The 18,710-nt window shown below is 40.2% G+C and overlaps 1 protein-coding gene across 1 annotated transcript in view; it reads right to left on the reverse strand.

Moving 5' to 3' along the window:
- Positions 1–18,710, reverse strand: part of LOC107567994 (fibrillin-2-like) — a 96,079-nt gene that overhangs the window by 49,962 nt on the left and 27,407 nt on the right. The window contains 13 exon segments of the mRNA XM_016253828.1: positions 4,504–4,629; positions 4,965–5,090; positions 9,095–9,148; positions 9,931–10,083; positions 12,194–12,316; positions 12,445–12,567; positions 13,129–13,254; positions 14,004–14,123; positions 14,291–14,428; positions 14,508–14,717; positions 16,514–16,666; positions 17,349–17,474; positions 17,851–17,976. Of these exon segments, the coding sequence (XP_016109314.1) occupies positions 4,504–4,629; positions 4,965–5,090; positions 9,095–9,148; positions 9,931–10,083; positions 12,194–12,316; positions 12,445–12,567; positions 13,129–13,254; positions 14,004–14,123; positions 14,291–14,428; positions 14,508–14,717; positions 16,514–16,666; positions 17,349–17,474; positions 17,851–17,976 (1,704 nt within the window).

Below are 18,710 nucleotides of genomic sequence, written 5' to 3' on the forward strand. Positions count from 1 at the left end.
TGATGCATGCAAATAGAAATGCGCCTCTGGCATCAATTCCTCCCATCGCAGAACAGCATCTTTTATCTCTGTAACAACTACATCTCTCATCTCAATGACTTTAAACTATATACTGATGCAGCACCCTCAATATACTTTGACGGCCATTACGGTGGATGCTGTTTTCCTCCGAATGACCTCCGGAGTTCAGTTCCCTCAGTCCACAGTCAAGCGCTTTCTCCACCAGATTTATGAAATATACCCCATTATCATGGCAGCCATTCTTTGAGGGCACGAATGGTCCAGAAAATCAATACCCATCTACTCGGACAATGCAGTGGCAGTTAAAATGATAAACAAGGGAAATCGTGTGCTGCTGTTATTATGCAATCATGTGCAGGCTCACTTAATATCCGCCCAACTGCAATTCCTCCTCCGATCAGCTCATATACCGGATACCTCATTCTCATAGCCAACTCATTGTCTTCTTTCTCTTTTCAGAAATCCAGAGCGTTAGCCCAGAATCAACATTTATTCATCTCCAGCCCACTACTGACCAAAAAAAAGTTCTTACAAATGCTTCTCAAAAGCCATACTTAATCGCATTGCCCCGAGCGTGCTTCAGCATACCTCACCGGATGGAACCGCTCCAAGCTCACCATTCCTTCTATCAGTTTCCCTTCCATCAACCAACATGCTGCCCTTGCAACTTAATTTCTTACGCTCATTCCTTCTTAAAAGATCCGAACGTGCTCTTTCCAAGCCTACTTATCAGGAATCAACTTCTTCTATAAACTAACCACTGTCAAAAATGCCCTGCTATCTCTCATTCTCACACATCCATGCTTGTTAAAGGCTTACGAAACAAGAACCTATGCCAAACCACCAAACGCCTTCCACTAACCACTAACCTACTTAGCCTCTGCATAATCTCATACGATCATGCTATCCAAATACTGAGACTGATCAAACTTCAGACTTCATGTTCTCGCTAGCATTCTTCGGCTTCCTACGATGCTCAGATCTCGCTCTGACTCCTCTACATTCAATCCTTCTATCCACTCCTGTATTTTGGAGATTACTATCCACTCCTCAGATACTCTTATCTTCACCCTTCGAAGAAGCAAACTGACCAATTAGGAACATCATTTCATATCTACATCTTCTGTCCATACTCCACCTGAGTTCTTTCGGATCTATTTCCGAATATGTCAGCTCTTTACACGCAGGCCAAGCACTTCCTAAAGATCCGCTCTTCCTTACAGAAACCGGAAACTGGCCACAAGATTCAGCAACATCAGCAACCAGATGTGGAATCTCCATCGAGACTATCAGAACCCTTGGCTGCTGGTCATCTCGAGAATACCACGCCTACATCCGCAACAATATCAAGTTCTTCCTCAAGCCCTAGCTTACCTCAGCTCTTCCCAACTTAGGGTGTCCTAATCGTCTGGCCTAAATATACAAACGAGATGATACCCCCATCCTGAGTCTCTCCGAGCCATCAATTCCAGACGCCCAGATCAACCTGAATATATATAGTCCCCTTTAATCAAATCAGCTAACCTTATTCTTTTCAGGTTGCATCAGGGGGGTCCTAATCGTCTGGCCTAAATATACAAACGAGATGATACCCCTATCCTGAGTCTCTCCGGGTCATCAATTCCAGACGCCCAGATCAACCTGACCATCATCCTATCCCCTTTACCTTTTCATCTTCTTCCAACTCATCCCTAACATTCTGAACAATAAACTATTAATTTACATATTTGGTTGTGGTGTGGTCCTTGCTCGTTAACAGAAACAGGCAGGTGTGCAGAGAATGGATGGCGAATCCAGGTGTTTGCATTGTCCGACTCGGGAAAATACCTGTGCAATTGTGCAGACAGCTCAGATAGGTGTTTCATTCTGTCCATCTCAATATAGACATTAAAAATAACTAAAACTCTGCACACTGATGCATTTTGGCCTTCAGCCTTCCTCAGAGTGTGTCAGGTATCAAGAGGTGTTCACATTTTTTATTTTGATACCTGACACACTCTGAGGAAGGCTGAAGGCCAAAATGCATCAGTGTGCAGAGTTTTAGGTATTTTTAATGTCAATATTGAGATGGACAGAATGAAACACCTATCTGAGCTGTCTGCACAATTGCAGAGGTATTTTCCTGAGTCGGACAATGCAAACACCTGGATTCGCCATCCATTCTCTGCACACCTGCCTGTTTCTGAGCGAGATAATCTCATTGAAGTCTCTACGAGTGGCGCTTTGAAAATGGACTTTACACAAAAATCACTGCCAGATTTCTGGATAGCCTTGTATGCAGTCGAGCATCCTGCCTTAGCAGATCGTGCTTTGAAAACATTACTGCCCTTCTCAACAGCGTACCTGTGCAAAGAATGGGTTTTCAGCACTTACCAGCATAAAGAACAAATATCGACACAGACTCTGCATATAGAATGATTTAAGACTTTCTCTGATATAACCAAACAATCGCAGAATTATGCAAGTCATTTCCAGCACATCCATATCATTAAACGGTGAGTCATTTATTTAAAAAACATATGATTGCTTGTATACTAATGCTGTGTTTGATAAAAGATAGTTATTTTCTGAAGGTAAATGTGTTTAAAATTGCATGTTTTAAACATTTTTCAAGACCACAAGTTGTGAGAGAGGGGTTATGCCAAATTATGTTAAATCCCTGGGGGGAACGCGACAGTAAAACGTTTGGGAACCACTGACATAGAAAATAGCTATTTTAAATTGTAATAATATTTCACAATATTACTGCTTTTACTGTATTTTTGATCAAATAATTGTATAATAATTGATTTCTTTCAATACATTTTTTTTTTTTTACAAAACACTGTAGTGATGTACTTCAGCAGACATATTAGGCCATGTAAGGCTTGTCTCCTTTCGGGTGGAATACTGTAAACACCCGCTTCTGGAATTTACAACACTTTTCCATATACATAGATGCTGAAGGAACAATGAGAGCTGAAGTGACATTTAAGAGTCAGTTGTAACCATGGGCAAAAAAAAAATGTGTGTGAGTCCTCCCCCAGAAAAAATGTAGTGGAACATGTTGGCGTTATAACAACATTGTCACGATTATGGACTTTTGTTTCATTTCCTGTTCTCCTGTGTAGTTTTGTTTCTTGACCACGTACAAAACACTGTAGTGATGTACTTCAGCAGACATATTAGGCCATGTAAGGCTTGTCTCCTTTCGGGTGGAATACTGGAAACACCTGCTTCTGGAATTTACAACACTTTTCCATATACATAGATGCTGAAGGAACAATGAGAGCTGAAGTGACATTTAAGAGTCAGTTGTAACCATGGGCAAAAAAAAAATGTGTGTGGGTCCTCCCCCAGAAAAAATGTAGTGGAACATGTTGGCGTTATAACAACATTGTCACGATTATGGACTTTTGTTTCATTTCCTGTTCTCCTGTGTAGTTTTGTTTCTTGACCACGTTTTCCTTAGTTCCCTTGATTAGTTCATTCAGTTCACCTGTGTCCTGTTAATTTAGTCATTAGTCCCTCTCTTGGTTTTGCATAAGTACTCCCCGTTTCGGTTCAGTTCTGGACGAGTATTGTTTTGTCTATAATGTTTGATGTTGTTATGCTTGTGTTTGGATGTACCCCTCTTCAGAATTATCAGTAAAGTCCTTATCGGATTATTCTTTTTTGTTGTGTGCTTTGTATTGCACCAGCACCCGTGACAAACATAGTGTAACTGTAATTCAATGCTGCAACAAAGACTACATGATGCCTTTAAAAGCAACAGGTGGACAAATGATGAACATTCCATTAAATAGCAGCTTGTTTAGTGACAGTATGTGAGCACACAGCCAGACCCACCTGAGCGGCAGAGATGCTAAGATGCTTTATCTTGCTGTGTCGCGGGAATGCAGCAGGTGCAAGTACTGAAAACACGGAATGGAGTTTAATTTATATGGACTCTGAATGAGTCAGGTGGAATGGATTTGAGGAAGCAGCAGCGTGGAAGTCAAGGCTGTAGCTAAAACACGGAATGGAGTTTAATTTATATGGACTCTGAATGAGTCAGGTGGAATGGATTTGAGGAAGCAGCAGCGTGGAAGTCAAGGCTGTAGCTAAAACACGGAATGGAGTTTAATTTATATGGACTCTGAATGAGTCAGGTGGAATGGATTTGAGGAAGCAGCAGCGTGGAAGTCAAGGCTGTAGCTAAAACACGGAATGGAGTTTAATTTATATGGACTCTGAATGAGTCAGGTGGAATGGATTTGAGGAAGCAGCAGCGTGGAAGTCAAGGCTGTAGCTAAAACACGGAATGGAGTTTAATTTATAGGGCATTCCTCAAGTGGAATGGATTTGACTGACCATGCTCTGAAAAGTGAACAGACTGAGTGATATGCACTGAATGACGGTAAAAGTGGGTGTGGGGTGGGTCCAGTTGCATTGGTCTTAAAAAGTGGTTGGGTCTTGTCCCACCCACATACAATGGTTCTGACGCCCATGGATGTAACTGACCGTCACACGTCTCTGTGTCGTGTCTCAAGGTGTATCCAGCCAGGCAGGTGCAGATGTAGCTGCCAGGAATATTCCGGCACAGGCCGTTATCACAGAGAAGACTGTTTACTACACATTCATCGATATCTGTAAACAGAGGGGATGCTGGGTCATGAAAAACATCAGATAACATCTGACTTATATACTTCCACATCATAAAAATCTAAATCTAAAAAATCCATGGATTATTTGTATTTTTTACACAATGTACTGCAATGTTCTTTCAGAATAAAAAAATTACAAATTAAAAAAACAACAACAACACATATTTACCAGTCAAATATGTACCTCATGGACATTAAATTACAAGCAATACACTGTATTAACACAAGAATGTCTTCTGCACACACACTGAACTGTCACAGCTCAGAGAGGCTGTTAGTAGTCTGATACTCATCCGTGCATATTACAGGTCAACTGACCCAGACAGTTTCTGCCAGTCTGGTCACTTTCATAGCCACTGTTACAGACGCAGCGGAAACTTCCTCTGAGATTCTCACACACTCCATTAGAGCAGATATCAGGATCCAGAGCACACTCATTAATGTCTGTCTCACAAGAAAATACAAACTGTTATAAAGATTAAAACCTGCTTAAGGGGAAAAGACATTCTCATAATGTGAGAAATAGAGTCTGTCCTGTATTGGAGGAGAGTTGAACTGGATGATGACATCATTTAATCATCAATGAACTGACTTTATCTGGAAAATGACTCTGTTATAGTCTTCTTGCATTATTGACAAACTATTCCTGTTTGACTCTGTAAAGCTGCTTTGACACAATCAGTATTGTATAACGCGCTATACAAATAAAGGTCACGTGACTTGACCTGTAGTGAACATACAGTGTTACATGATGTTTTGACAACATACTGAATGCAGCATTGCAATTTGAATGAACAAAACAGATTAATTAGTGTAATTTTGTAATAAGGCTGGAATACACTAAATGGCCTTTAAATTCTGAACAGATTTAACACTTGCTAACAGAGGATCACACACACAGACTTTCAAGTCATTCCAAACTCAAGGACAAACATGCCTCATTGCTTTGACTGGATGGCAGTGCTATTTGCAGTACACTGGGATACTATTGTATATTTTATTAATATTTAGAATTTTTTATTTTGATTTTAATTTAAATTAATTATTTAGTAATTGCCATTTAATTTGTCTATAGTTTTTTTGTTTTAATTTTATTGAGACGATGCCCAGATTTACCTAGCCTTTATCAGCTAATGACTTCAGCCCTATTGACTCGCTCTGCCAATGCTTTGATGAAATTAACAGCTGGATGTGCCGAAACTTTCATCAGTTATACAAAGAGAAAACTGAAGTGATGAATGTGTTCCCTCGAGACCACATCAAGGACTTTCTAGACATTTCATATCACTCTAATCTCCCGGACTTTGCTGTCATTGATTTTTTTTTCTGTTTTGAACTAAATTAACTTAAAATCAAAACTCATTTGAGATGGTCCTCGAGGGTCGCTCTGTGAATTTTTGGATTATGCACTTTTGTTAATTGGTTCCCCGTTACTGTGGGATAAATGGAAGACTCTAAAACCTAAATTCTAAATAATTTTTTGAGTGGGGGCCAACACTCTCAAGCTCCGGCGACTGTGCAGCTTGGCCCATCTTGTATTACTAGTCTGGTTATCTCAAGCCCGATACTCTCAGCATTCCCAAGCCCAATGGCTGCCACACCAGAGCATCTTCATGTTGCGGATGCCACTCCAGAGACTCATCCCATCATGACTGACATTCCATAGTCTTGTCATGAAATGGCCGCCTCTCCAGAGCCTTGTCATGACATGGCCGCCACTCCAGAGTTTCTTTTCATGATGGCCGCCAGCCCAGAGACTCTAGTCATCATGGATGTCATTCTACAGTCTTCAGCCATCATGGATGCCACTCCTGTGTTCCCGGTCATCGTGAATGTTGCATTTGAAGACATGCTTTGCCGGCTCTGCCCTGATGGTCTTCTGCTTTGCCGGCTCCGCTCTGATGGTCTTCTGCTTTGCAGGCTCTGCCCTGATGGTCTTCTGCTTTGCCAGCTTCGCTCTGATTGTCTTCTGCTTTGCTGGCTCTGCCCTGGCTTCCTGTTCTGCCGACTCTGCCTCAGTCTCCAGGTCGTCCACCTCTACATGGACCTGGCCCTCCATCCACCCTTCTGGACTGTGTTTGTGGAGCATCTGGAAGCTGCTCCTTCGAGAGGGGGGGTTCTGTTATGAATCCCTTCCCTGTCATTCCTCCCGCTCACCACCAGAGGTCTCTATTTCCGTATCCTGCCAGACACCCTTTCCCACAATCCCTGCTTTAGGAACTGATTACTGTCACACCTTTTACCAATACGTGGGACTATATAACTGCACACACACACTTTGCGGAGTCTTGTTTTGCTACTTCGGACATTACTGATCATTTATCCCTGTTTCACCTTGCCTTGCTTTGTTCCTTGCCTTGCCTGTGTTTTTTGACTTTGGACTGTTTGCCTGGTTTTTGATCATTTGCCACCATTGCCCTGACCAGTGCCTGTTATCTGGATTACTCGTTTGTCTTGCCCTTGGCCATCATTGTTTGCTGGTGTTTGACCCTGCATGTTTGGACCACACTCTTTAATTTATTTTAAACTGCTATTACTCATTTATAAATAACTCAATGGCCTAGGACCTCAATACATTGCAGATATGCTCACTGAATATAAGCCTAACAGAGGACTCAGATCATTAGGATCAAGTCAGTTAGAAATTGTCAAGGCTCCGGTCTGATCTGGGTTTGTTTATGTTGTGTCCTGGTCTGTCTGGAGCACATGGCTGTCAGTTGGTAATTATGTTTGCCATGTGCTCTATTGTCTATTGTTCCCCCGCCCCTCTCGTTACCTTATCTCGTTAGGGGTAACACCTGTTTCTGATCATCAGTCGTCCTTAAATTCCCCTCTTGTTTTCTGTCCTGTGCCAGATCGAAATCTCTGCTCTGCTGAGTTAACCTGGCTCTTGTCGCTGTTGACTGTTATCCTGTTTCCTGTTTTGTCTAGCCTAGTCTTGCCTAGTTTTCTTAGCTTTTATTTTACTTTTGATATTAGGGGTTTTCTTTTGATCTTGCCCAGTTCCTTCTAGTTCCTAGTTTTGGCTCCAGCCGTTTAGTTTGTGTTCGTTTTTCCCTTCTCCTCTGCCCTCTCCAGCCCCCTGGCTGCCCTGGCTGCTGGACTCCCTTCTGTCTGCCTCCTGACTCCTTCCTCTCGCTGCCCAGCGTTCCCTGCTCCCTCCTGGAGTTCCTCTCCCTCTCCCTCCCACCATCGCCATTCTCTGGTGCCTGGAGTTATTTGGAGAGCTGGACTGTCTCGTTGCTCGTGGACCGTTCCTCGCGGCCATTTGCTCTGGAAACCCCCTTTTCCTAGATACCTGCTGTTGAGCTGACTTTCTCTTCCCCGGACCTGGTTGGGATCTCTCCAGATTACCCTCTCGGACAGTAGCTTCGTTCCTGTTTCTTTTGAATCCCAATAAAATCCTTGTTATCCCTGCAACTGATTCCTCGTCCTTTACCACCCCTGACAGAAATACCAAGGTTTCAATCAAAATAAGGGGAGTCTGCTTTCAGCTATTATGCCACCCGCAGCTAGAACCAGCTTCCAGAAGAGATCAGATGTGCTAAATCAGTAGCCATTTTAAATCTAGACTCAAAACTCATCTGTTTAGCTGTACATTTACTGAATGAGCACAGTGCTACGTCCAAACTGATTGCAATGCTTTTTATTTATGCATCCTTTTCTTTTCTTCTTCAATGTTTTAATACATTTTAAATCATTTGAATTTTTTATTCTTTGCTTTTATTGTGATTATTATTTCTTATGCATGCCATTTGTATTTCTAATGCATTTATGTTATGATTATTTTAAAATATAAAGCACTTTGAATTACGATTGTGTATGAAATGTACTACATAAATAAATCAAATGAAAATAAGCAATGCTGCCTTGGCAACTAGCTGATTTTATATATATATATATCTTTTGAATCCCAATAAAATCCTTGTTATCCCTGCAACTGATTCCTCGTCCTTTACCACCCCTGACAGAAATACCAAGGTTTCAATCAAAATAAGGGGAGTCTGCTTTCAGCTATTATGCCACCCTCAGCTAGAACCAGCTTCCAGAAGAGATCAGATGTGCTAAATCAGTAGCATATTTAAATCTAGACTCAAAACTCATCTGTTTAGCTGTACATTTACTGAATGAGCACAGTGCTACGTCCAAACTGATTGCAATGCTTTATATATGTGTGTGTGTGTGTGTGTTATTAATGTTTTTATGGTCTTTCTTAGAATTGGATAGAATTATAATCTGAATCATAATTTTTACCCATCATGCACTATGTAATTTTCTGTGCAGTCTGTCAACTCTGACAGCCCAAAGTCTACACACTGGCTCTGAACTTCAGCAGCTAGCGTTCACTCATGCGGACTGCAAATCAGCATCAAAATAATTTAATGTGTTCCAGCCTTTAGCATATCACTATCTGCAGAATAAAACATGAAGCATGATATCAGACTTACCTTTGCCATCAGCAGAAAATCCAACACCGCTTGCACACAAGGCCTGAAACTCAACTAGAATAGCGAGAGAACAGCACATGGCAGCAGTGTACAAAACCTCATATCTGTGTGAAATTATAGCATCATTAACAGATTTAGTTTAATCAGACTAACACTGATGATGGGATCATTTGAATAAACTTCACTCCACTGAGAACCTCAATGAGTGTATGAGGACAACTCAAATATATACTGTTAGAATAAAAGCAGCTACAATATATATGGCAGGAACAGTGGATCATAATCTTCATTAAATATTCAGGTAAAAGAGACATCAGCTAGAACCAGCTTCCAGAAGAGATCAGATGTGCTAAATCAGTAGCATATTTAAATCTAGACTCAAAACTCATCTGTTTAGCTGTACATTTACTGAATGAGCACAGTGCTACGTCCAAACTGATTGCAATGCTTTTTATTTATGCATCCTTTTCTTTTCTTCTTCAATGTTTTAATACATTTTAAATCATTTGAATTTTTTATTCTTTGCTTTTATTGTGATTATTATTTCTTATGCATGCCATTTGTATTTCTAATGCATTTATGTTATGATTATTTTAAAATATAAAGCACTTTGAATTACGATTGTGTATGAAATGTACTACATAAATAAATCAAATGAAAATAAGCAATGCTGCCTTGGCAACTAGCTGATTTTATATATATATATATATATATATATATATATATATATATATATATATATATATATATATATATATGTGTGTGTGTGTAATTACAGTTATGCAAGTTGTTTAAAAATATAAACATCAAACAGCATGGTAATGAGCAGAGTGTACCTGAGTTTTTGCCAGGGCAGGGACGACACGGCTGACCAAAGCCATAGTCAGGGTTGGCACAGCAGCACTGTGACTTGGTGAGAGATCGCTGAAAGGGCCGCCCACACAAGCCTCTTTTTACAACCCCAAAACAGGTGCTGTGCATGTGTGTGTCTGCAACAGAAATATGTGAGGAATACAGTCAAAACTATAACACACTGCTACAGAAACCCCAAAACCACTGTCCGTGGTCCACAAAGGCAAATTACAAACCTTCAAAGATCTAAACCTTTAAAGAGTAGAGAGTAAACCTGTGCAGAAATTATTGTGAGGTGTGTTACGCCTTTTTTGAGGTAAATGTTGCTGCTTATCATATAATGTTTTTCTAGTTCTATTGAAGTAAGTTTTCTTCTTGTTCTAATCAAATCCAAGACTTGGTGTCAGATAGAAAAAAAAAGAAAGTAAGGACAGGATAAACACAAAAAAATATAAATCACATGAAAGTATACATTTACAAAGATAAACGAACTGGCAATGAATTGAGATCTAGTAAAATATCTATTATACAGTAATAACATGAAATATTAGGAATAAATACTGTGCTGCACTAAAATCAATGTTTCACAGAAACAATTGTTTTTAAGACCGTTATTTCTATGTTTTGCTTTAGTGCGTCAGTAGGAAACGTCAGTTTTTAACTTCCAAATATTCCTTATTTGCCTCAGTGCAAATTTTGTAATAATCCAGAGAGATTTTAGTATGAACAAGGAGTCCTGCAACAGAACGACTGATCTCATCATCATCTGGGACTGTATAAAGAGACTGAGACTAAAGATTCTGGAGCACACTACCTCAAAAACTGTGCGCAAGGGTATTCCTGGGAAAAAGCTGTTTTAAAGGTGGTCACATCAGATATTGATTTGATTTACTGTAGATTTTATTCTATTTGACTTAAAATAACAACTATTCATGGCTGTCACAGTTATGGACTTCTTGTGTTTTCATTTAGTTTTTGTCTTCATGCCCATTTTGAGTTTGGCCTAGTTTTCCTTAGTTCCCTTGATTTGTTCATTCAGTTCACCTGTGTCCTGTTAATTTAGTCATTAATCCCTCTCTTGCTTTTGTATAAGTACTTCCAAGAGTCCTGGCCTGTTATTAGTTGTGTATGCTGCTTGTGTTACCCTGTGTTTTGTATGAATCTTCATCATCTTGGATTACTATTAAATGTTATTTGGTTTACCTTCGTCTTCGTGCGCCTTTCTTAAACAAGAGTGTGACAATGGCATTATTGATTAACTCTTAATTAGTGAGAAATGCATGTGATTTGTTTTGGAACATTTGCTACAATTAGCTCACAAATAAGACTCCTTCAATATATATGCAGGATTTATTAAATCAAATTTAAGACCTTTTTAATAAAATTAAAACCATATAAGCAGGGTAGGGAAATGTCTATGGTAACACATTAAACCGTAAAATGATTGTAAAAACAAAGCATGATTTACAGTTCAGATACAGGTTTTCACAAAATCATTTTTATAAGAGTCAAAAGTATCAATCACATTAATTAAAAACATTATCAATAATATTGTATTAATTTTATAATATATAAATATATGTTAGTGTCTTAATTGTTTAGATTTTTATAATGCATTAGTTTCTTGTTGATCCACCGGTTCACATTTACAACTGAGTGTTTGCTGCGTGAAAATATGGGTGGATTTTCGCAGTGGTCTGAACAAAAACAGCAGAAGGGCTTACTAAAAATGCACATTCATCCTCTGCCAGCAGATGGCGCTGTCGTAATGGCAGAAATATAGCAGTTTCCATGGTAATGGCTGTACAGCACAGCAGCTGACTTTGAAATGTGCAGCACTCATATTTATTCAATGAAACCATGGCCTTTTGAAGTTTAATCATCACATTCAGCCATATCGCAATACTGGTCTTTCCATCCCTAAATTTAGGACCTCTTGAAATGATAATTAAGATTTCTTGTATCATTTAAGACTTTTTATGGCCTTAATTTGATCAAACAAAATGTAAGACTTTTTAAGGACCCGCAGATAACCTAATACTTTTGCAGGGTGTGTTCAACTTAACATGCACGTGGAGCTGTTTGCATAATTATTCCTAGTGAATTAGCATATTGTCCCACCAAGAGCACATGCAGTCTTATAGACAGACTGCCCGCTCAAGCAAATTAGTACACTTTATTTGGGAATTTAATAAATCAGGGAATAAGTGTACAAATACATGATTGTGCATGCAAGTGTGCTCTTACCTACACATGTGCGCCCATCTATTCCTACAGTAAGACCTGCAAAACACTCACAACTGAAAGAGCCCTGTGTGTTTACACACCGTCCGTTCATACACACACCTGGGCTCCGGCACTCATCCATATCTGTGTGAGAAACACACGCACACACACACATAAATATTTTACTTCAAGCATAATGCATATCTTATAACTTCCAACAGATGTAATTTTTAAAGAGATGTCATCTTTAGAAGAGGGGAAAAAGAGTTCACCTGTACAGTAGCGTCCGCTGGAGTTGAGGGTGAATCCAGGTTTACACACACATTTAAAGCTGCCGTCTTCATTAATGCACATGCCGTTAAGACACATGTTTGTGCCGGCACATTCATCGTGATCTGATTGAGAATTAAGGAAACTCTTGTAATCATACATTCTTACTGTAGGAACTAATGTAGATAATTGAGAAATCACCCTCTTCAAGGTCTTCACATCACAATTCTTTATAACTGCCCACCCTGAGATGTTATTCACATTATGTTCATTTGATCCTAATGTAATCACTGGATTATAGAAAAAAGTTAGGGATGCACGATATATCGGCCACCATATCGGTATCGGCCCATATCGGCTCATTTTTTCTGTTATCGGTATCGGCCTGATAAGAAAATTTGGCCGATATCTTAAAGCCGATAAATAATGCATTATTTCCTTCAGAGACACTTCAGATGCGCGCTGTTCGTTTGCAGCCTTTTGTGCAATTGTACGTTGTAATATTGTGTTTATTTGATGTATATCTGATGTATCTCATATAGAATGCGTTTGGTAAAGTTAAAAGAGCGCTTCAGTTTACCAGTGATCATCTTTAGCTCAGCAAAAAGTATTTTGTATGTGTGTGTAAAATACAGGTAACTACTATGAATTGATAAAGGTCGACCGTCTTCTGGATAATGTCTTACCTATGCAGTTTCTCCCATCAGGTGTGAGCTTGAATCCCGCATTACAGATGCACTGAAAACTGCCTTCTGTGTTGAGGCAGCGGCCATTCTTACACAGCACCCCATTCTGAAGACATTCGTCAACGTCTACAAAACAATATCACAGTAGAGAATACAGCTTCACCATATTCTAGCCAAACTATTCACCAAAAATATTATCAAAACCATTATGGAGATTATGTGCTCATTCAGTCCCATAATACCCTGCAATGAAAAACATGCAACACTGTTAAGAGTTTTGTTGAATTCAATTGTGCATGGCGTTTCTGCGACAGCTTCACGGCCCTTTCTGGCACACAATATTTACACCCATTACCAACTATTTCACTCATTTTCATGTGCTCTTTTCTCTTGTAGTGGATTCTATGACATGCACTATATGGGGAATGCCACGTCTTGATGTCTATGGGGGCCTGTGATGGTGCATCGCTAGTGTGATCACTGCAGTGACAGGCGTAAGCATCTCTTTAAAGTCTCAGAAGCAGGAGTTGCGAAACTGTGGAGGACTTGCATGCTTCTATAGATGCTTCATAGAGGTGTGCATAAAAATGTAAAGTCTTATCACAGTTTAAATGACTCTGTTCTACTAATTTGCACGTGTTTCTACTAACCTGTCCACTTTATTCTAATTTTAGCCACTTAGGAATGTTTTCCACATAAAACAAAATTGACATTTATGTTTATGTTTTACAAATCATTCTAAAATATACATTTGAAATGTAAAAAGAAAACAAAACAAAACAAAATCGTGCTATTTAATTTCTTCATATATTTGTATAAGACACTACTGACAAAACTAAAATATACACCAGTGTGAATTGTGTGTTCATTCTCACCAGTGCAGGCCTGTTTGCCTGGAAACCTGAGAAAGCCTGAGTGGCATCTGCAGTAGTAGGAACCAGCAGTGTTGATACAGTTTCCATTAATGCAGGGCTCAAACACACACTCATCTACATCTGCACACAAAACACACAACACTCACAGCAATCAGTGAAAGTCATTGCTTTAGGCAGGTTTCTGTGGGTTAATTTTCTAATATGCCTTTTGAAATGTCAGGTCAAATTCTGGGTCATTTGTTATTCTTTTGGTAGACAGATAGCCTGTAATGTTGAGGTGAAATGACCTGAACACTCTCCTCTGTTGTCCTCTCTGTATCCGGTGTTACAGTCACAGCGGTAGTCAGACCCCAAGGGTACACAGTGTCCATTCAGACACAGATTAGGAAACAGACGACACCTGTTCACAGTCTCATTCATACGAACTGCAAATAAAACAAAAACTCATCAGAGCCTTAAAAGCAGCTCGAGAGCACTTATTCATGGTCATAAGGATTTGCTCACCGACAACAGGTCGTTGTGGTTTAAATCCATTACCATTCCTTGGGATTTGATGAATCTGAGGTGTGATGCGTCCACTGTCATTAGGTGGGCGAAGTATCCGGTCATTAGAGGTAGGTCTGAAGCCGCTGCGGTGTTGAGGGTGCAGGTCAGGATCCTCTTCACTAAACCCACTCAGAGCAGAGCCCACCAGACAGATCCTGAAGTATTCATCTGTAGGGAACAGAAAAGACAGACACAGCCAAACTATCACAGCTGACTATACTAGCAGTCTAACAGTCAAGTCAAATCAAGTCAAGTTTATTTGTACAGCGCTTTTCACGATACAAATCATTGCAAAGCAACTTTGTTTGCTTTGATGAGTCCAGTGACAGGCTGAGAAGCAACATGGGCTTTTAGTTCAGGGAAATTGCAACCAAAATGGTGACTGCAGAATTTTAAACCTACATTTAATGTCCAACAATAACTATTTTTATTTATTAGTTTATTGCGGAAGCTATAAAAGACACCCAGAACAAAGCTTCTGTGTCTTCAGCAAGCACTCTGTATAACATTCTGTCTCTTATTTGGTGTTGTCTGTGCTGTAGAGCCAAAAATGTTTTTAGAAAGTATAATGACGAACAAGCAGCTTTGATCGTGTGCCTCCCTGCCCTCAATACATTATGGGTGAGGACACACATGAGCTGTGTGTAGTCTGCTTGGGAGCAGGGCGTGCTGAGAACACTCCTCTCCTGCCTGGCCATCTTTGAGGAGCTTGGTCAGTCTTGTGCCCTTTGTGATTCAGGTCCCACGTCTGCCGAAGCATTGTGCCAGCTCAGATCATGGGGGTCACAGATGGAGCTTGCAGAGAAGCATGAGATGGACCCAGGCTCCAATGCTTTCCCTCAGGAGTCGGATGCCTGCTCTGCAGCTTCTTCCACCCCGAGTGGATGTCCAGTCTTGGCTTTATCCAGCTCTCATGAGCTGGATGTTCTCAGCATGGAGGCAGGGGATTTTGAGGATTCGCCACCTCTCTTCTATGTTTATGAGGACTCGTGCCATGGTCAAGTTAAAAATCGACTGGTTGGCCGAAAAGCAGAATGTGTGGTGTAAAAGCAAGCTAGACGAGCACACAACCTCTGCATCGGGGGCCTATCATTATAGACAATTCTTGTCATTTATTTCCAGCCCCACAATCTTGAATTACTCCTCTGTTGTGGGGATGAAAGAGCAAGGGTATGAGACAAGCAGCAGCATTCCAGAGGTTTATTCCTCTAAGACCCAGGTCCCAGCCATCAACTCCCAGCTCCTCCCACTGGAAACAACAAAAAGAGAGTGTTGTTTCTCATACCCTCACCACAAACAACGAGTCTGGAGGATAAGACAGCACTCTCGCTTGAAACATAAATGTCTCACCCGAAGCCCCCTCAGGAGAAGGCAGATCTGAAGACTGTCATTCTATCAAGGAAGGCTTCAGGAAAAATGTCTTGATGCTGGTCATTCAAGCCTCTGAGGGCAGGTCCCTCCAGGGGGAAATGGCCCACATCACTTCAGTGTGTGCCTGATATACTGTTTCAGGAAAGTTTCTGCCTAGAATTTGCTCCGGGTACTGTTAAAGCAGTTCTTCACCCTAGACCAGGTTATGTGCCCAAGTCCGACCAACTGCTGGTATGTTTTGATTCACCCAGGCAGGGTTCCCCAGCTTCCAATCAGACAAGCAGCCTGGATTTGGACTCTACACCAGGAACACAAGTACTGTCATCCGAGAGTTGTGCTCAGACTTATTCACACCAGACAGGCAATTTTCAGTATAGCACAGAGGGTATTTAGATTTTTTTTTATATAAAAAAAAGACTTCCTGTCTCACTGCTTCTCTGTTACTAATCAAATGTACACCTCGAAAGCAATGCCATTTTGAAGCCTTAGCCACATGTTTATTGACAATAAATAAACCTGAAATAATAAAATAATAACAAACATAAACAGCAGAATATGCTTGGTGTGAACTGTTTAAGGAGTGTATTGATCACCTGATCCTGGTACGGGACACATTTCATGAGCTGTGCTCTGACTCCAGCAGTGGCCACGGTCACAGCAGCACTGGATTTTACTGAAGCGTCCGCTGATTTTCTGAGCACAGCGTCCATTCTCAACAGATGCAAAACAGACACCTGTGTGCTGCTCTGAAATATACAAACAAACACACACCTATGTACAATGAGAGAAAGTCATTTAGTCCAAAAATAGATAGACAGACAGACATACAGACAGATAGATAGATAGATAGATAGATAGATAGATAGATAGATAGATAGATAGATAGATAGATAGATAGATAGATAGATAGATAGGTAGACAGATAGATATATAGATAGACAGATAGATAGATAGATAGACCCTCATTTTTAAGATTGTGGACAGACATACAGACAGATAGATAGATAGATAGATAGATAGATAGATAGATAGATAGGTAGACAGATAGATATATAGATAGACAGATAGATAGATAGATAGACCCTCATTTTTAAGATTGTGGATACACTCTTAAATACACACAAGCATGGGGTGCTTGGTCAGTTCAGTCCTACTCATGAATTGGGCATGAATGAACAGGCTCTTTGGGTACTTTCTATCTGGAAAGATGTACGTCTAATTATAGGTTGAGGTCTGAAACGTTGTGATGTCTGTCTGAACACAGAATTCACCACATGCCTCAACAAGTGCTGCGTGACGCTATACAAAGAGCATACACATAAACACCATAATCATTACAATGTTTCAAAGTCTTTAGACTGTTAAAGCTGGCAACAGTCCAGTCAACGCTTATACACATATACAAGAGTCAACTGCTGTCCAACTCACCGAGGCGGCGCGTCCGGTTTGCAGATGGCAAGTATCCAGAAGGACACTCACAGGAGAAACTGCCCGCTGAATTAATGCAGCGTCCTCCATCACACACACGCTGGACGGTGGAGCATTCATCCACATCTGAGAGATTTCACACAATCAAATACAATTTACTTTTATTAGATCAAGTAGGTTTATTGCTCCTGCATGGCAGGGGAAAAGAAAATACAGTGGACAGCTGTAAATGAGTTGAGTGTATCTAATGAAAGGCATCAGCTAGAATGTGTATGTTCAGACAGAGCCATTTCTCCAGAAGCTCAATTATAACCTAGACATAAAACACCTGTCACATCCTGTGTTATTATCTGTAGGTCATGAACAAACAATCACAGTGAGGCTTTATAAATTCTATATTGTTGGGAATTTATGCAGTCTCTCGTTTCATTATGTATGCTATCATTCTTTTCCTGGCATGGACACTGATATAGACCAAACACGCTAACAGTATGTTACTTACCCTCACACATCAGCGAACTCGTGTGCTGCTGGAAACCCACGGCACACTGGCACTGATATGAGCCCACAGTGTTGATGCACTTTCCTCCTTTACACAGGTCAGGCACAACCTTACATTCATCAACATCTGGCCAAAGAGAAAACATCACACACTGAAAGCACCTTCAATTCCCTTAAATCACTTTCTTTTGAAGTGTCAAAAAAGAGCCTGCAAATGGCAAGCCAGAGTCTAGGAGTGACTTACTGACTGAATGATCATAAAAACAACCGGCCACGGTTCTTTTTAAAAGAGTTTACATTAATAATGTAAATAATGCAATAAGGCAGGTAAATCCAACATCAATAGATACTACAGTGGAAGGAGTGTAACATCTGGTACCTAAAAACACATTCAAATAATCTCACGGTGATCACAATATGAAGAATAACCGCCAAATAATCAGTGGAACAGTTACATTACACCTCTCTCAGTAACACTCAGCAGTGATGTTTCCTTCCTGCATGAATCAGTGCTTTTGAACCAACTGGAAGAGTAAATTATTCAGTAGCTATGTTTATATGCAAGCAAATAATCTGTTAGTAATCGGACTGATGGCTCAATCGGACTGAAAAGCCTTCATGTAAACACTTTAATCAATCCAACTGTGCTCAATCTGAATGAAATTTTGATTGGATTAGAAGGGGTGGTGTAGACCTTTTCTAATCCGATCGAGAGAACAGGTAAACATTTGATTGGATTGAAAACCGAAACTGGAAATTACTGCGCATGTGCTATGACGTTGTTTTTGTAGAATGAAGTGTCATAAATTACTGTCATGTTATTCTAAAATTCTCCTTCCCATCAGTCCTCACTTTATACTC

This window comes from Sinocyclocheilus grahami, unplaced genomic scaffold (genome assembly GCF_001515645.1).
Source record: "Sinocyclocheilus grahami isolate Dianchi unplaced genomic scaffold, SAMN03320097.WGS_v1.1 scaffold1205.1, whole genome shotgun sequence".
Classification (NCBI taxonomy): Eukaryota; Metazoa; Chordata; class Actinopteri; order Cypriniformes; family Cyprinidae; genus Sinocyclocheilus; species Sinocyclocheilus grahami.